Source organism: Perognathus longimembris, chromosome 7 (genome assembly GCF_023159225.1).
Source record: "Perognathus longimembris pacificus isolate PPM17 chromosome 7, ASM2315922v1, whole genome shotgun sequence".
Classification (NCBI taxonomy): domain Eukaryota; kingdom Metazoa; phylum Chordata; class Mammalia; order Rodentia; family Heteromyidae; genus Perognathus; species Perognathus longimembris.
In genome coordinates, this window is record NC_063167.1 from 67,438,488 (window position 1) to 67,459,009 (window position 20,522).

The 20,522-nt window shown below is 36.5% G+C and overlaps 1 protein-coding gene across 4 annotated transcripts in view; it reads right to left on the bottom strand.

The window, feature by feature from the left end:
* Window positions 1-20,522, bottom strand: part of Rap1a (RAP1A, member of RAS oncogene family) — a 72,442-nt gene that overhangs the window by 10,956 nt on the left and 40,964 nt on the right. The window contains exons 1-5 of one of the 4 annotated variants that reach the window (XM_048351747.1): window positions 17,343-17,386; window positions 11,765-11,848; window positions 6,987-7,055; window positions 3,362-3,418; window positions 1,170-1,310 (exon numbers count right to left, since the gene is read on the bottom strand). In XM_048351747.1, coding sequence (XP_048207704.1) covers window positions 1,170-1,310; window positions 3,362-3,418; window positions 6,987-7,055; window positions 11,765-11,821 — 324 coding nt within the window. In that variant the 5' untranslated portion in view covers window positions 11,822-11,848; window positions 17,343-17,386. Of the gene's footprint in view, window positions 1-1,169; window positions 1,311-3,361; window positions 3,419-6,986; window positions 7,056-11,764; window positions 11,849-17,259; window positions 17,281-17,342; window positions 17,387-20,522 lie in introns of those variants that run through there. The other 3 variants (XM_048351749.1, XM_048351748.1, XM_048351750.1) reach the window with 3 other exon arrangements.

The window sequence follows — 20,522 nt, forward strand, 5'->3', positions numbered from 1 at the left end:
GAACATACAAAAACAGGTAAGTGAAACTGAAAATTTACATACTAATTTATACAACTGAAAAGCCTCAAAGGTAGTATAACATATACATTTTATTTCTACAAAGGTGAGGAAAAAATACAGATCATTACTAAATGCAATTATCAAATAAGATTTCTAAGGCTGTCATGCATCTGTAATCCCTTCACTTGGGAGGTAGTGGCAAGAGAATGGAGAGGCTGATGCCAACCTGGGCTACAAAGCAATATCCTGTTTCACAAAAGCAAACCAAGATAAGTGTCAGTGGCTCATGCCTGTAATCCTAGCTACTCAAGAGGCTGAGATCTGAGGATTTTGATTAGATGCCAGCCCAGTCGCGGAGATGCTTATCTCTAATTAAGCAGCACAGAGCTGAAGTGGAGGTATGACTCAAGTGCTAGAACTCTAGTCTTGAATGAAACACAGCTCCCCTGCCCTAAGTGTAAGTTCCAATACTGGAACCACAACAAAAAATGGCAAGACTTCTAAAGCAAAAAAACAAAACAAGGGCTGGGGATATAGCCTAGTGGCAAGAGTGCCTGCCTCGGATACACGAGGCCCTAGGTTCGATTCCCCAGCACCACATATACAGAAAACGGCCAGAAGCGGCGCTGTGGCTCAAGTGGCAGAGTGTTAGCCTTGAGCGGGAAGAAGCCAGGGAAGGTGCTCGGGCCCTGAGTCCAAGGCCCAGGATGGCCAAAAAAAAAAAAAAAACAAAAAAAAAAACCTAATCCAGTTAATAAAAATCTTTAACATAATGGAAAGGAAAAAAAAAACTGCATGTAAGTGAATGCTAAACCAATAGAATTTTAAAAATAACAGTGTAACATCATGGTTCCTAAATTCTTTGAATACTGTCTCCAGTGTAACATAGCTTAACTAGAGTCCTACTTCTGCAAATAAAGATTCTTGTTCTTTGTCTGCCATATTTTTTACCCACAATGAGTAGTACTCTGTGTCTTCATTTTCTAAACATCTCAGCATATAATTTGTAAGTTAATTTTGAAAGTTAAAATACATTTGTCACATAAGTTCTTTTGGGAATCTAGGAGATACCTTCTTCCATATCCTCTATCGATAGAAAAGCAGACCTTTTTTAAAATTGGGCCACAGAGAGAGGGCATTATGTCTTGGAGAGAGGAAGAAATACTTACATCTTCTGTGTCTTTAACTCGTAAAATCTGTTCCCTTAAGTCCTGTAAGTCATTAAATGTGGACTGAGCTGTAATAGAATATACTAGTGCAAACCCTTGGCCATTCTTCATATACAAATCTCTCATTGCTGTAAATTGCTCCTATAATAAAAAAAGAGGCAATTATAAATATATACATTTTGAATGTATACTGGAATAATTTTCAACAGAATAATCACAAGTGAGGTTCTATACCTTTTTTTAAACATACAATCAGAAAAATGTAAGACATTAATAAAGGTAATTTTTAGAAACTTTCAAGTGAATGTTCATGTTTACATTTGGGTGACTAGAAACCGTGATAACAAACTAGAATTAGAAGGAATACAGACATATCTCAATTTACTTTTGCATATTGATCTCAATGTAACTGTTTTTTTTATGTACAGATCCTAATTGCTTTCTTGGATGATTTATAACTTAAGTGCTGCCACACAGAAACTTTTTGACTCATCCAGCATAGACAGTCTCAAATATCTCTCCTGGAAAATTTAACTATCCTGACTATTATTATTATATGTTGAGGATCAAATTCACCCCTTATACATGCTAGGTAAAGATTTTGCAACAGAGCTTCACTCTCAGGCATACTACAATACTCTTTATAAGAGTTCGTTCATGTATTTTTATCCTCTCATTTCAAACCTTTGGATAAGATATGAGAATTAAACAACTATCATCTCCTCCAATTAGATTCACTAATTGTTAACATTTAGTCACTGTGCTATATATAGTCATACTGCATTAAAATGACTTCTGTTTTGATTTTAAACCCAACTCTTACTTGATGACAATGATAATGTAACTATTGTTAAAACATATAGACATTAATATGCAATAAATTGAATGTTATATGTAGTATTAACAAGGCACATATAGTAAAATATTAAAAACACATGTGTCTTGGTTCTTTTTAATTACACATATTCAATCTTCTCATCTTTGGAAGCATTAAGTATAAAATTTAAGACCAAAAAGCTTAGTGAGGCATTTTTCTTTTTTGGTTTGTTCACTTTCACCTTCACTACCTGTATTTTGTCTGCTACACTTGAAATGTTTCTAATTCTTTCTCCCTGGTCGAGGGACTCAACTTGTATTCCAAGAACAGCTATGCTACCCTTTAACCATCTTCCTAACCTCAAATTCTGGCCTTTGGTGTGCCTAGAACTATAGATGAACTTTCTATGATGCTACCAGGGCATTGTCTGGGAAAAATGTAAAAACGTGTTTCTCTGGATTTTTCATATATAAGCTGCTGGAAATTCTAGGTCTACTACTCTTACTACATTCTCTTGATATCATGGTCTCAGCTACTTATTATCAGAGTAAATACCTATAGCCAATCTGAGTTTGAAAAATCTAATCTAAGAACAGCTATGTCTCCCTTGCCCCGTGGTTGGTATTATCTCCTACTGAGAATCCCAACGTTATTTTCTAAGGACATTCTGCCAGATTCAGTCACTTGGAGATTATTCACAGAGGGGACTCTACTATCCAGATACTGTTGCAGCACTAATGATATGCTGGTAAACGTGAGAAGCTAAAGTTTCTAGATTTGTACAAGACCGACAAAAATAAAAGCATAATGTATGTCAGGTGATAATAAATGTTACAGAGAAAACTAAAGCGGAAGAGGACGGCAAGTTTCTTTTGAGGGCAGAAATTAATATTTTTTAAAGAGGAATGTAGTAAGAAAGGTGAGAAGGTAAGCTCTGTGGGTATGTGGAGGAAAAGTATTGCAGGCAAATGGGAATAGGAAATGCTTGACCCTGTGAGGAAACATCTATAGGAGGCTGGACTCACTGAATCAGTTAACTACTGAGTGAATTAGGCCCAAAGAGAGAAATACTTATCTTAAAATTCTGAATTTAAAATAACTTTTGTCTTAGGCTCCTTCAGTACATTACTTAACTCAATACAAGGAGAAGAAAACCAAAATACAGATTCTGAAGGAAAACTGAGTATACAATTGAATCATGACACATGGGCATTAATTACTCATTTAGAACATTTAAATATGCCTGGTAAATTTAAGAAGCCCTACATGAAAGTAATTTTTAAAACAATATTGGTAAGTATTACAAAGAATTATTCAAATGATCAAACCTGCTTACAAGTTAAAACCTATTAAAAAATGAGACAAAATATCTTACTGTCCCTGCTGTATCCAGGATTTCCAGCATGCACTGTTGGCAATCTACTTCAACTTGCTGAGGGGGTAAAAAAACAAAACAAGAAATTAACACCAACATGGCATTGTTTTCCTTCCTTGTCTTCACCCAAAACAACCATGAAAATTTCTTCAGCTGAAAGCTTGCTGTGTTAATGAAGATTAAACTTGATACTTCAATAAATAACAAGGGTCTTCAAGTACATTTTCCTAAATATTACAGAAGCCAGGAGGGATAATGTTGAATGTAGATATTCTCCTATTTATTCTTATTAGAAGAGAAATTATCGTATTTTAGAATTTAAGAAAAACTGAAAACAGATATGGTTCTAACAAAAGAAAATACAGTATGATACATTATCCCATCTTATTTGTGAGTTCATTACACACAGTTCTGACTAAGTGTAGTAAAATTATTTTTTTCTAATCAAAAGTTTTTCAGGGACAGCACCCAGGCCCTGAGTTCAAGGCCCACAACTGAAAAAAAAAATCCTTAAGAAAAAAGTTCTTCAAAATGAAAAATCTTAAATTCTGAGGCACTCATTACACAGCTCAATTGATGTGGAGAAGCTCTTCATCACATCAATTGAGTTTAAATCACTGTGTGATCTGTGGTCTCTCTGCCCTTAATTTTGAGAAAATCTGCTTCCTCTAAAGCAAATAATGAGTTAGAGATGTGGCTCCAGTGGCAGAGCACTTTGCAGTTCAAAATCTAATACCTACAACAAAAAGAAGAGCAATGTGTTTAGCAGAAATTGGAGAAAGATGTATTAAGCAACCACAGTGCAGTTCTAAATTCTATGCATCTTAAACATGTGTGGTATTTATTAGAGGTCTCTTTGGAACCATGTACCCATGTACACCAAGAGTTTACTGTATTTCTATTAGTTATACAGAAAACAAAGTTCAAAGTATTAAGTGGCTTAAAGTGCATACAAAAATTTTTAGGGAAAAGAAATTTTGCCCATTTATTATATATTGGAAGTTTTACTAATTCAAAAATTTTAGTAAAATATTTTCTAAAATTATTACATCTGGTAAACACAGAAACATTAAAGTAAGTAACACTATACTTCCACATTCCTCAAGACTTTAGAAAAACTGTGTAAAAGGTGAACTTGAATACAATGAATTCCATTTTCCCACTGTTTTATAAAAGAAGAGAAGGCTGGCGTAAAGAATATTAATTATCAACTATGTGGGAAACTTAATAAAGAAGAAATGAAGAAAAGTTGGTCCTTCGACGTTCTATAAAAAGATCTTGCTTTGTGTCTAAAGATTTGATTATTAATTTATTATGAAGAAATTTCAGTAAAATAACACTGTCTTCTAAAAGTAAATGTTTTAACCTTCAAATTGTTACAACTCTGCCTTCCTGTCAGAGAGAGGCTGATAAGCACCTGGTGGTGTTATGAACTCATCAAACCACCAGATGTGGGGCAAGTAATGCAATCTGCAAAACTGTCATTGAGGATGTTCAGGAAATAATGAACTAGATCTGTAGTTTCACATGTATCTAGAGCACAACTATATTTCCATTTTGAATAGCAAACCTGCTCTGGTTGATTTAGGTACTGGAGTTTGAACTTACGACTTTAAAATAGTCAAGGGCTCTACCACTTGAGCCATGCCTCCAGCTCATATCTTTTTTTTTTTTGGCCAGTCCTGGGCCTTGGACTCAGGGCCTGAGCACTGTCCCTGGCTTCTTCCCGCTCAAGGCTAGCACTCTGCTATCTGAGCCACAGGGCCCCTTCTGGCCGTTTTTCCATATATGTGGTGCTGGGGAATCGAACCGAGAGCTTCATGTGTAGGAGACAAGCACTCTTGCCACTAGGCCATATTCCCAGCTCCAGCTCATATCTTGAACTTAATGAAAGTTACACTTCTGAAGATAATTCTAGAGGCAGATTATTTAACAATGTAATCCCTTCCTATCAGTTGAAAGGTAGACCTTTTTTTGTTGGGGGAAGTAGTGGGAAAATGTTGACTGCTAGTCTTTTATAGTGCCCTACTTTCCAAATGTACTTGTTTGTTTGGGGTTTTTTTTTTTTTTTTTGGCCAGTCCTGGGCTTTGGACTCAGGGCCTGAGCACTGTCCCTGGCTTTTTTTTTTTTTTTTTTTTTTGCCAGTCCTGGGCCTTGGACTCAGGGCCTGAGCACTGTCCCTGGCTTCCTTTTGCTCAAGGCTAGAACTCTGCCACTTAAGCCACAGCGACACTTCTGGCCATTTTCTATATATGTGGTGCTGGGGAATTGAACCCAGGGCTTCATGTATATGAGGCAAGCACTCTTGCCACTAGGCCATATTCCCAGCCCCCTGGCTTGTTTTTGCTCAAGGCTAGCATTCTGCCACTTGAGCCACAGCGCCACTTCTGGCCATTTTCTGTATATGTGGTGCTGGGGAATTGAAGCTAGGACCTCCTGTATATGAGGCGAGCACTCTTGCCACTAGGCCATATCTCCAGCCCTCCAAATGTACTTGTAAAGCAAAATAATGAAGAAACATCTAGTCTAGGTTCACTGCAAAACTGATGGGAAGGTCCCAGGACTGACAAGAAAAAAAAATTAATATATACTTTTAAAAATGTACCCATTAAAGAACAAATAATCAATAGAACACAGAGCTCTATATACCTAAGCAGTGGCCTGTGAAACTTCTAAAATTAGATACAAAACCTAGTGGTAGGGTACTTGCCTTGTATATATGAAGCCCTGGGTTCAATTCCTCAGCACCACATATATAGAAAAAGGCAGAAGTGGTGCTGTGGCTCAAGTGGTAGAGTGCTAGCCTTGAGCAAAAAGAAGCCAGAGATAGTGCTCAGGCCCTGAGTTTAAGCCCCAGGACTGCCCTCCCCCCCCCCAATAGATACATACATACATATATATGTATTTTAAATTTATTTATATATATGGCTGGCATATATATAAAACCATAAATAAACAAACATATATACATACATACAGTTGAGCCTGTCCCCTGTCCCTGAACTTCTTTGGCTAAAGGCTAGCCTTTTACCACTTGAGCCACAGCTTCACTTCCAGCTTTTTTGGTAGCTGACTGGAGATAAGAGTGTCATGGATGTTATTGCCTGGGCTGGCTTTGAACTGCAATCCTCAGATCTCAGCATCCTAAGTAGATAGGATTATAGGCATGAGCCACTGGCGCCTGGTTTTCTTAAAATATTTTTAAGAGGGGTTGGGAATGTGGCTTAATGGCAGAGTGCTTGCCTCACATGCATGAAGCCCTGGGTTTGATTCCTTAGTACCATATACATAGAAAAGGTCAGAAGTGGTGCTGTGGTTCAAGTGGTAAAGTGCTAGCCTTGAGCAAAAGAAGTTCAGGGGCAGTGCCCAGGTCCTGAGTTCAAGCCTCAGGACTGGCAAAAAAAAAAAAAAAAGAAAATTTAAGAAGTAATTCTATGCATTAAGTTTTAAAGCTGTAGAGCTGTGGACCAAGTAGTGAGCACTAGCCTTGAGCAGAATTACTCAGGAGCAGTGCCCACACCTCTGAGTTGAAGCCCCAGGTTACACACACACACACACACACACACACACACACACACACACACACACACACGATTTAAGGATTCATCATAGTTTATATTTTACCTTTCTATAGGAATCTTCTATCGTCGGGTCATATTTTTCAACGAAAATTCCCTGAACAAATTGAACTGTCTGGGAGGAAAATAAACAAAATGAAAGAGAGAAAGAGAGATAAGTTAAAGATTTGAAAAAAAAAACCAAACCTTGAATCTTGTCTAACCTCACAAAGTTGTAAAGATTATATAAACAGAAATTACATTAAACTTCTGGTAAACACTACACTGTTAAATAATAATTATTATTATTTTAGCTCTCTATTTATAGTAACTTTATCCTGGCTACCAAAAGAAGAAATAAAGAGGGACTGCAAGTGCAGCTCATATTGTAGAATGCCAGCCAATGAACAACAACAAAAAAAAAGGTTTGAAGTTTTCCATAAGTTTCATGTATTTAGTCCACTATAATCCAAAAATATTAAATGGAAAATTCTAGAAATAATTCCTAAGTTTTACACTTCATTCCATTCTGAGTACCATGATAAAATCTCATGCCAGCGAGCTCTTTTATTTAAAAAATTATTTATTTTCAAAGTAATGTACAGAAGGGTTACAGTTTCATATGTAAAGCAGTGAGTACATTTCTTATCAAACTTGTTACCTCCTCCTTCATTTTTCTCCCATCTGGCTCTTTTCCACACAAGACATGAATCATCCTTTTTGTCCAGTGTATCCTTGCTGTATACACTATCCCTAGCTATTAGTCATTTTGTAGCAACTGTTGAAGCATTACAGTGCTTGTGTTCAAGTAATCCTTACTTAGTAACACCAAAGCTTAAGGGTTATGTGACACTGAAAATTGCTTTTTAAAAAAATAAAAATAAAAAGGTGAAAATTCTTGACACAATGAAAGGAAAAATAATCATATACTTTAGTGAGTCACTATGTTTAATCCTTTATTATGCCCTTAAAAATGAACTCAGGCCCATTAACCTCTATGTTTCTTTCCTCTCTCATATTTAATTTCTAAGAAGTCAAGTAGATATATTCTGTGTATTTAAGCACAGTGTAAGCGTTCTTCTATGATGAGTTCCTGTGTGTGTGCATAACCTGGGGCTTTAACTCAGGCACTGATCCTGAGTAATTCTGCTCACTACTTGGTCCACAGCTTCATGTCTGGCTTTTTGTTGGTTAACTGCAGACAAGAGTCTCATACAGACTTTCCTGTCCAGGCTGGCCTCAAGCTGCAATCCAAATATGTAGTGTTATTCTAGTAGTATACCTTAAGTTCTACGTTCGTATGAAAAGATCAGAGCAGTACCAGAAACTTGTCATTAGAAATTAACACAGACACAGATTGTGATTTACCACTTGTAAAAGCCTCTGGAGCCAAGCATCCTCACCTCAAGCGGAGGAGTTCCAGTGTCTTGAGCTCTGAAACTCATTATTTGAAAACAGAAACCCACCCTCCCAATCTAGACATCAATTCAGCCATCACTCTGTCTTAAAAAAGTGACAAGAAGCCACAAAGTGAAAGTATACGGAGAATCCAAATCCCTGCAAATCCCAGACCTAGTAGATGCTTAAGTCCCAATGAAAGACCATAAAATTTATGAATAAACAAGGCTCCAGTAAAAACCAGTAATGCCACAATGGCAGACTTACATAAGAGTGAAGAGAAAGAAAAAACATAATCAAAAGCTTAGGTAAGAGAACAGAGGAAGTTGAAAACAGGGTATCAGAGAGTGAGGATAAAGCAGAGAAACATAGTAAAAAGGACTTACAAAATCTCTTGGATGCTACCAGGTCATATCCATAAATTATGGGGATAGACAAGGCAGAAGAAATAAAAACTAAAGGCATCAAAACCTACTCAACAAAATAATAGCATAAAACTTCCCCAAACTCCAGTGTTATCAGTTTGATAGCAGCTTACAGAACTCCATAATCAAAGAAACACCCCGAGACACATTATAGTAAAAACACTGAATATGCAGAATAAAGAATATTGAAAGCTACAAGAAAGAGGAGATAAATAACTTACAATGGAAAGCTCATTAGAACAGAGGATTGTTCAAAAGTCTGGTATTTTTAATACCTTCAACAGTGCTCTTTTTACTCTGAACTGCTTTTTCTGTTTGGAGTCTTTTATGCTTCCGTATGAATTTTTAAATTAATTTCTGTAATTCTGTTTATAATGATACTGGAATTTTGATGGTAATGTATTAAATCTGTACATTGCTTTTGGCAGTAGGCCCATGGAACAGTATTTATTCATAGAAAGAACCAAGATTAAAACACAATTCTACAGCCAGCTAGTTTTTGACAAAAGAACAAAAAATACACAAAGGGAAAAAAGAGCCTCTTCAATAAATGGTGCTAGGAAAACAGTATTCACCTATATGAGACTGAAACTGAACTTCTAAACTTATGACCCTACTATACCGTTATTGGGCATATAGCTGAAGGACAGTAAATCAAAATAGTACTAGAAAGTCACCAAGTATTTATGCTAACTGCAGCACTGTCCAAATGGCCAAATCAGCTGAGGTACCTATAGCTGCTGAATGGATGAAGAAAATGTGGTGAACATACAGTACAGTCACAAAAAAAATGAAAATAATATCATTTACATAAAAATGGATGTAAAGGAGGACATGATATTGTATATGCAATGAAGGAGCAAGACACGTCAAGCATAGGAAAATGAAAATAAAAGGGCTGAGAATATGGCCTAGTGGTAAAGTGCTTGCCTCGTATACATGAAGCCCTGGGTTCGATTCCTCAGCACCACATATATATAGAAAAAAGTTGGAAGTAGCGCTGTGGCTCAAGTGGCAGAGTGCTAGCCTTGAGCGGGAAGAAGCCAGGGACAGTGCTCAGGCCCTGAGTCCAAGGCCCAGGACTGGCCAAAAAAAAAAAAAAAAAAAAAAAAAACCAAACAAACAAGAAAATGAAAATAAAAAACAAACATTGTACACTTTGACTAATATGTGGAAGCTAGATGTAAAAGATACATATATACACACATATACATACACATATATATACTCTTAGAAATGTATATGCATACACTCATAATTATGTATTACAAATATAAAAACATATAACATGAATTTAACTAAGGGATTATTAAGAAGAAGGAAAAAGTGTGAATAACTTGGTGCTACACTGCAAGTATCTAGGAAAACAACATTAAGAACTTCAAGGAAAGCTGTTGATTAATTGGAAGATGGGCTGTGGGGTAAAATAGGCTCTGTTGGGAGACTGGAGTGAATTGGGGTAAAAGCAGTATGAAAGAAGTTTGTTTGAGTAGAGTAGAAATAAAGTTTGCAACTACAAAATTAGAACAATGTAACTTCATGAAATGGTTTTGGGAACAGGGAAGGGAGAGTGACAGAGGGATGAGAGTGAGTGGAACACATGGTAAAGAAGTTCAAAAATGTAACAATGAAATATTTCCCTATACAACTAATGCAAGCCAGCTTTTTTGAGCTCAGAGCTTGGGTTCTGTCTTCCAGCTTTTGTACTGAAGGCTAGTGTTCTACCACTGGAGACACATCTCTACTTCCAGCTTTTTGGTGGTTGCTTGGAGCTAAGAGTCTCATGGTCTTTCCTGCCTAGGCTGGCTTCCAACTTTGATTCTCAGACTTCAGCCTCCTGAGTAGTTTAGGATTACGGGTGTGAGCCATCCACTGCCTGGCAGTAGGCTAGTTTTTTAAAAAGTGAAAGAAAGTTTTATGTATTTGAAAAATAGATACTCTCAAACATTGTATATTTGTGATGTAATTATTATGAAATTAAGTCCTATCAATATATTGGTAGCACCTAAAATAATATCGTAAGTCTCTCCTTTAAGTTCTGACCTTGAAGATCCATGTGTTTACTTGATGTATTTACTTCACTATCTCACAAAGTTCGATGTAATTATTCCTTCTTTGCAGGTCCTCATATATCTTCTTTACTGTCAGAGCCCTACTTCCAGAAACAGTAATCTAGGTCATTAGCTTCCAATCCTCCCACTTTCCCCGTCACTCTTCTAAATTACACAAAATGGTCAAAGTGCACTCACTAAAACATATTCATTTTTCCCACTTCCACCCCACTGAACTCTACCCTCAATGTGCTTTTATTGTTATCAGAAATAGCTTTCATGTTCTGATATGGTTGTCATGATGTGGTGCTTACTACTTTGTTCTTTCACTTCCTTCTAATCCTCACTCAGCTTGCTTTGTCTCAGCTATCCTAATCTTTCTTTTCTCTCCGTTGTTCAAAGCTTAGGTCCACTTATCACAGGCTCTCTTTTAACAGTCTGTATTTTTCTTTCAGAGCACCTCACATTTATAACTAAGCAGTTCTTTGATTGTATGTGTCCTACATGCTATCATGTGAATGCCATGAGAGACTGTGACTACTTTTATTTTGTGACACCGGAATCTGGCATAATAGAAGTTTCAAAATTATTTAATAAATCAGCCCCATAAATATAAAAAGTAACTTTCATTCCAGGCAAATTTGTGGTGCAGGAAGGGGGAAAGTGCACTAGAATCTTTAATAACCACTTGCCCCATGAGAATGTGAAATTCCTTAAAAATGAGAACAACCATGCTCCTCTTTGAAATATGAATACTGATGTTTGATAAGGGGCTAATATTCAATAAATAAAGGAATAAGTATATCACAGATATAAAAGTATCGATGTTTACTGAATGACTTAAGTGTCTATATATCAGATATTACATTTACAAAAAAGTGACACATTTTCTTTTCAGTGACAGAAACATGGAAGCAGACAAAAATCAAAATTCTACATATTATATGCTAATGAGTTAGTGGCTAACTTACCAGAGCAGACTTCCCCACGCCTCCTGAGCCGAGGACCACTAGCTTGTACTCACGCATGGTGTGGTTTGTTTAAATTCTGACACTCTGAAAAAAAATTAAAAATAAAATAAAGAATTAACTAGCATACTAGGAACAGTAAAAGAATATACCACTATTACAACAAATATGGGATTTTGTTTTGCTTTTCTTTTTTTCCTCGATACTACCAAAGGAACTAGAGACCATATTGTAAAAATCATGTGTATTTTCACATAGACTTGTAAGACTATTGCCAGACATCCAAACTGGTTGAAGAGCTCTGCGAATCCTTAGCCTGTCCAAGTTACTTCTGAGAGTATTTGATTAACAGACAGGCTGATTTACTCAATTCTTTGAAAAGTCTTAATTTAAACTATTATTATCTTGAACTATTATTATCTTGAACTCATGAGCTTTAATATAAAATACATTGTATTATATTTGCTTATTGTTTTACCTAAACAGTATTATCTAGTAATTCTACACAATTTTGTCCATCACTTTAGCTGAACCATGCAAAACAGTTCACTCTGGAAATTATTAATCATGAACAGGAGACAAATTGCTAACCAGTATTTGCAGGTATTAGTAATATACTTTAAGGTGGGCATGGTACAGCAAATCTATGATTCCATCTACTCAGGAGGCAGAGATTAAGAGGACAGTAGTTTGAAGAGGGACTAGAAGAAAAATGTCAGTAAGATCCAATCTCAATTAACAAACTGGTGTGATGTTTTATGCCTTGTATACCAGCTACGTAGGAGGCATGGGTAAGAAAACTGTGGTCCAATGCTGGACCTGGCAAAAATGGTAGACTACTTGTCTAAATGATACAAGGTCCTGAATATAAACCACCCATGTGTACACACAAGTCTACCCACACACATACACCAACACAAACAATAATATACTAACCAAGTACTAGTTGATCACACCTGTAAGCTCAACTACTGGGTAGGCAGATTAGGAGGATTGTGGTTTGAGGTCAGCCTATCACAACTAAAAGCTGGGCATGGTAGCATGCACCTGTCATCACAGCTAGATGGGAAATATAAATAAAAGGATCACAGTCTAGCTACCAGGCATAAACGTGATTTCCCATCCCAAAAATAACTAAAGCAAAACAGGGCTAGGATTGTAATTCAAGTATATAGTACCTGCCTAGCAAGTACTAAAGTATTAAAGAAAAAAATAGAAGAAAAAACAAGAATATGTTCTATAAGGTCAAATTTTTACAGAGAACAACAAAAGGAATATAAACTTTATTTTTTATCTCCATGTCACAAGGATGGAGAACATTTTTACTGCAAAGAGCCACTTGCATGTTTAAACATCATTTGTGACCACACAAAATTATCAGTACAGGCAGCTGATAAGGACATGAAAAGCATGTATGTCTATGCCATCACGTACCAAATGATTTTGTGCACCTCTACAGCCCTCAGGCTAAGTGTTCCTCATCTCTGTAAGGTAAAAAGCCAGTAAATAAAACAATAAGTTACTGGATTTTTTTTTCTTGTGCTGGTCCTGGGGCTTGAACTCAAGGCATGGGCACTGTCCTTGTGCTCTTTTGCTCAAGGCTAACACTCTACCACCTGAGAAACAGCTTTACTTCTGGCTTCTTGATAATTAATTGGAGATAAGAGTCTTATGGACTTTCCTGCCTGGGCTGGCTTTCTAACTACAATCCTCAGATCTCAGCATCCTGAAAAACTAGGATTACCAGCATGGGCCATCAGCCTGTGGCTAATTAGTGTTGTTTGAAGCCAACAAGATTTGAGAGGGCTAAAAGCAATTCTGTCTTTTCAACAAATTTAGCACTTCAGTTCTTATGTTTGTTCATAACAGCAAAAACCTAGCAACAATCCAAGTATCCAAGAATGGATAAATGATGATATATCCAGATAATGGAATACTATTCAGTAATACAAAGGAATGAAGAGAACATGAATGAATCTCGAAAAACATGCTTGATAAAATGAGCCAGACATGAGCAAATATCTTTAAAGGAAGTACAAAACAAAGCTACCATGTCAGAAGGCCAGTGTAGGTGGTTTAGAGATGATGACTACAAAGATGCACAAGAGTACTTTCTAGATGAAGGAAATAATCTTTACCTTGTTTTTAGAAGTAACTGCATAGGCATATCGATGTATTAAAATTTACAAAAGTGGGGCTGGGAATATGGCCTAGTGGCAAGAGTGCTTGCCTTGTATACATGAAGCCCTAGGTTTGATTCTTCAGCACCACACATATAAAAAAGACCAGAGTGGCGCTATGAATCAAGTGGCAGAGTGCTAGCCATGAGTAAAAGGAAGCCAGAGACAGTGCTCAGGCCCTGAGTTCAAGGCCCAGAACTGGCAAAAAAAACAAAACAAAACAACAAAACAAAAAGGGCTGGGAATATGGCCTAGTGGCAAGAGTGCTTGCCTTGTATACATGAAGCCCTAGGTTCGATTCCTCAGCACCACATATACAGAAAAGGCCAGAAGTGGCGCTGTGGCTCAAGTGGCAGAGTACTGGCCTTGAGCAAAAAGAAGCCAGGGACAGTGTACAAGCCCCAGGACTGGCAAAAATAAACAAAAACAAAAAACAAAAAAACAAACGAAAGTGCACGTTTAAAAAATGTGTGCTGGGGGCTGGGGATATAGCCTAGTGGCAAGAGTGCCTGCCTCGGATACACGAGGCCCTAGGTTCGATTCCCCAGCACCACATATACAGAAAACGGCCAGAAGCGGCGCTGTGGCTCAAGTGGCGGAGTGCTAGCCTTGAGCGGGAAGAAGCCAGGGACAGTGCTCAGGCCCTGAGTCCAAAAAAAAAATGTGTGCTGGGCTGGGAATGTGGCTTAGTGGTAGAGTGCTTGTCTAGCATGCATGAAGCCCTGGGTTCGATTCCTCAGCATCAAATAAACAGAAAAGGCCAGAAGAAGTGCTGTGGCATGTAGAATGCTAGCCTTGAGCAAAAGAAGCTCAGGTACAGTGATCAGGCCCTGAATCCAAGCCCCAGGACTGGAAAAACAAACAAAATATGAGTAATTAATTACATGTACACTATTAACATATTGTTTAACAAAATTGGTTTAAGACTATTCAGTGGGGAATTTTTTTTTTTTTTTTGGCCAGTCCTAGGCTGTGAACTCAGCACTGTCCCTGGCTTCTTTTTTGCTCAAGGCTAGCACTCTGCCACTTGAGCCACAGCGTCACTTCTGGCCATTTTCTGTATATGTGGTGCTGAGGAATCGAACCCAGAGCCTCATGTATATGAGGCAAGCACTCTTGCCACTAGGCCATATTCCCAGCCCCGTGTGGGGAATTTTTGACAGTATCAGTATGTACACAGCAGACATGGATAATTATTCTAATCTAAATCAAACATTTATGAAGTATCTTCTAGGTCTGGAGTTAGAAAAATAGAAGTAAAAATAAAAATTAAAAAAATATATGCTTCCTATCTTCATGAAATTTAGGGAGGAAAACAAAATAATAAAGTATGATATGAATACAGTTAGTACATAGACATAGTTTAGGGAGGGATGAAAGGACAGAGGAGATCCCATTATAGTCTTTCAATTCTGAGAAAATGGCTTAATAAAGTAAAAGCATTATACGCACACAAGTGTGCGTGCATACACACATACACAGGACACAACTTGGGTTAGTGTGGTTGGAACACAGGGTTTATAAAAAAGCTATGGAAGATAGAGCTGGGTGCTGAGACTGACTAATGCTTGTAAAGGCATCTGCCACATTAGTTCACATTTTATTCAGTAAGCAAAGGGGAGAGAGTTCAGTTTTGAAAAATTACTACGGTTATTCTTACATTTTGGAAAGATAATTGGTAACAGTACATAAAATAGAGGGAAGGAGAGACCAAATAGGACACTTCTTAGAAGCCACTGCAATAGTTCAGGTGGGAGATGACATGACTCTACTGTAGCTCTATGGTAAAGAATAGGTAGTGTTTTTCTCAAGGCAAGATTGGCAGGACCCTGTAACTATCCAGAAGTTACTAGAAAGACAAACAGTAAAGGATAATATCTAATTATCTAGTTTGAGCAAACAAATTGCACATAGATCTCCTATTAAAGCAGGGAATACAAGAGAAGGTTTAGAAAGAGAGACTATACTTTCTTGGAGAAATTAAGTCTGCAATTTCTTTCAAAAAAGCACCTACTAGAAACAAAGTCTGGAAGGGCAATAGAAACAAATGAACTATACATATATGCTCACAAGTCACGGTTATGAAAGATGGTCATTATTAAAACCATAGTAGATACTTTAAAAAAGCAAAAAAAGTGGGGTGGAACAAGAGGTGTTGGACACTAGACATCTGATTGCCTACCATATCTGCATTAGTGGTTTTCTCATTTACATAAAAATATTGACAGCTGAATACAGTATGCATACATTTTATGTAGGAAGATCATCCTACTCTTTTTTTTTTTTGCTGTGATGACTCTTTTTTTTTTCCTCAAATTTTTATTATCAAACTGATGTACAGAGAGGTTACAGTATCATACGTTGGGCATTGGATACATTTCTTGTACTGTTTGTTGCCTTGTCCCTCTCATCCTACTCTTAATCTTCTTTCTAGGTCTCTTAAGTCTGGGGACTGCTGTTGCTATAACAGTATGTAAATTCACCATCTCTGTAGTTAAAAAATGTGTAACTTCTAAAACGTAATTCTAAGATACCAAAATTCATTTATATCCCCTAATATCTCCACAGTTTTTCTAGGGTAGCAAGAAATTAGGGAAAGAACTTAGAGATGATCAAATTATTTGGGATAGTCTTCAACAACAAAATATTTGGCCTCTGTTCCTTAACGAAAGTGGCAAGATATTTAAGCTTCAAGGCCATTTTAAAATTCCATAAACAAAATTTCCTTTATACCTAACAAATATCATGGGTTATCACATAAGCATGTTTGTCAATATAATAAAAGCTGCAATATAATAAAAACACACATATAAACTCTGAATAAGAATAACTGGAATTAATATTTTCTTTCTAAAGGGAGTTCTAATTCATTAGTGTCAAAGTTAGAAAACCACTACAGTCTTCCAAGCAAATCCTATGCCTTTTTATGGAAATCTCTTATGCCCTGTACTCCCAAAACAGCACCAGGAAACTTTTTACTCTGGTTAAAATTTCCTGACAAATACAGAGGACAGGAATAAACATTACACTATGTTTAAGCTTTAAGTCAATCTTGAATCCTTAACATTCTGGTCCAAGATTTAATAATCTTTCATCCTTCCTTTGGCAAAACGACTTCTAAAGTAGCTTGACTGTCTATTTGAAGCAAATAACACAAAATACATAAACTAAAGACTTGCAAAACAAACATTTTTCGGGCAGAATTGAACTTAAAATACAAATTCATTAAAATAAAATTAAGTTGTGTTAAGAAACTGTGGAACAAATCTTTCAATTAAGGACTATCAAAGGTACTTTCTTACCAACATTGTTTGTTATCTTTAAAAACATTTACAGATATCATGAATATTTCAAAAGTGGTAAGTGGGGCTAGCAGATTTTGGTGGAAGAGCATTTGTTATCTTTAAGCATTTACAGATATCATGAATATTTCAAAAGTGGCAAGTGGAGCCCCAGAGTTTGTTGGTAGAGCACAAAGCCTAAAGCCCTGGATTGGATTCCTAGTACTGCAAAAGAAAACAGAAGAACACAAAACTCTGACATGTTTGCCACAGCATGGTAGGAATACAGCATTCTAAATTACTGTAGGATTTAACTTTCTAAAAGAAACCACCCCTTCATGGTGTATCATAATGAAAAACAACTTTTTCCCCCCTTTTGTGGTACTATGTTTTAATTCACGGCATGCACTATCCCAGTTAAGCTCATGGTCCCAGCTCTCAAATTTTTGGATAAAGTAAAATCATATCAATATTATTTCATTAAAAAACATTTTGGGGGGAATGCACGGAGAAAGGAAAGGTGAGAAAATGCTGTCATTTATATTCAATGTACATTATATAAAAATAGAATTATAACTTGAGGGTAGGAATGAGAAGGAGAGAATGATCAAAGGAGTGACACTGATTAAGATTCATTGTAATTATAACCTGACTTATGGAACTGTAACCTCTCTGTTCAAACTGCTTAATAAAAACAGTATTTTGAGATATAGGGCTGGAAGTGGCTCTGTGGCTCAAGTGGTAGAATGCTAGCGTTGAGCTGTAGAGCCCAGGGACAGTGCCTAGGCCCAGAGTTCAAGCCCCACGACTGACAAAAAGGGGGGGGTGGGAGGGCTGGGGCTGGGAATGTGACTTAGTAATAGAGTGCTTGCCTGGCATGCCTGAGGTCCTGGATTCAATTCCTCAATACCACATAATCAAAAAATAAATAAAATTAAATTTTTATAAAAGAACTTTAAAAAAGCAGAGATATTAGTTGCTTATAGGGCTTTAAAAATTCTCATTGTACACAGGCTAAAAACAACATCCCCACCTTCATACTCTTAATAGTCCCAATCTTCTAGACTGAACAAAGGCTATATACAAAGAAACTGATGAGACATAATGCAGAGATTGCTTGGTTCCACCCTCTAGTCCCCACATGAACACCAAAACCCACAGATGCTCATCTCTTTTAGAAATAGCATAGAGTTTAAATAAAAACTGTACATTCTCCCATATACTTTCATCTCTACATGATTGACTAACATTTACATTACCCAACAGGTATTATACCTAATACAATGTAAGTGTTACGGGACTAGGAATATGGCCTAATGGCAAGAGTGCTTGCCTCGTATACAATGTAAATGTTACGTGAAGTTAATTAACAGTTATATAAATAGTTGTTACACTGTATATATACTTCATTGTCTAGGGAATTATGACAAGAATAAAGTTTATACATGTTCAGTATAGATTAATTTTCTTTTCTGAATATTTTCAATCCACACAGTTCTTTGAATCTATGGGACATAAAATCTGAGGATATAGAAAGTAAACTGATTTGCATAGCAGTCCATATGTCCTAAAAGCCTAAAATATTTACTGCCTGGCCTCTGAAAGTTTATCAAAGACAGTATTAATTTATCACCAGGAAGACTGGGCAAGAAAAGGCAAAGAATGTTAGAAAAAAACACAAGAAAGGGAAGAAATGAGCTTTAATGATTATTGCTTACTTACTACATGCAAAATACTGTTTTGAGTACTTTTATGTGTATTGACATTTTTAATTCTCACAACATTCTAATGAACTAGGACTTTTATCTTTGTTTTTATAGATGAATCAGAAATTAAAATGGACTAAGCTAAACAAAGATGAAGCACTGACTATCCATGAAAGTGAATTTTATAAATTAGTCTTCACACGTTAAAACCTGGCACTGTGAGCCCAAAAGCACTTTCTACTCATTTCCACAATGAAAGATGATAAGTTCCTATAAGTAGAAGACAATAGAGATTCTCAAAAAGAGGTGACAATCACAGATCTGAGGAAAACAATTTGTCAGATGCAGTAAATTCAACAAGCAGAAGGACAAAATTTTACGAGAGCCAGTAGAAGATTATAAAATAAATAAGATCTACTTAAAAGTCTCTTGAGATTGTCATGTGTAAGATATGCTGCAGACATAAAATGCAACCATCAAAATGAAAGTTCAGTAGACTGCAAACAGAGAAAAAAATTGTAGATGAAGAACCTTGAACCCAGAGGTCATAAAATGACAGGAAGACAATGCTATGACTTACATGTGTCCTCCAAATATTAAATTTGAGAAATTTAATTCTCAAAGTCATATGTGAATGCCATTTGAGAGATGAGAGCTTGAGGAGGGTGACCCAGTCATGAGGGCTATGTAATACACAAATTGAAGAATTTCTGGGTTATATACCACAGGAGTGACTGTTATAAAGTGAGCTCTTTCTGACTCCCTTGTCTTTCCATGTGATAACCTCTGTTGTTATAAAGCCTTCACAAGGAAACTGAGCAGATGCCGGTACCACGTTCCTGAATTTTCCACCCTCTAGAAATGTAAGCAAATATAAACTTCTCTTTGAGTCACCCAGTTTCAGCTATTTTGTTACAGCAATAACAGAAAAGACTAAAACAACAAAGGAAAACCCCCCAAAGTTCCACCAAATACCTAATGAAGTTTAGAAAGAGAACAGAGGAAACAAGAACAGAGGCAAACTAAGAAAGTTTGGAATCTTCAGATGCAAAGCATGAATAATGAATCTCAGAAATTCACACCTGAATATATTGTAGTAAGAATTTCAAACCAAAACAACTATAAACATAAGAACACAAAATCATGGCAAGCAAATCAATTCATAAAAATTATAGTTAACAACTAAATTGTATAGTATAAGGAAAAATCTAGAGGGAAAAAGACCTAATTATTTCAATATGCTGAATTGGGAAAAGGGAAAGGAATATTAGTCTTTTTATTGGGAAATGGATGATACTGAATCTTTCTCTTTCCTGTTTGTCTGTTTGTTTGTTTTTAAGGTGGGGATTTTGTCTTTTTTTTTTTTTTTTGCTGGTATTAAGTTATGAACTCAGAACCATGTACATGCCCAGCTTCCTTGCTTGGCCAAGCTTGAGCCAAGCTTATTGGTGGTTATTTTGGAGATGGTAGCTTTCTTCCCTGACTAAACCTTGTTCCCGTGGGTTTCAGCCTCCTGAGTAGCCAGGATTACAGGCCTGCAAGGCACTTGGCTTGAATATTTCTTTCTACACAGGAGGGGGAAATCTAAGTGTAA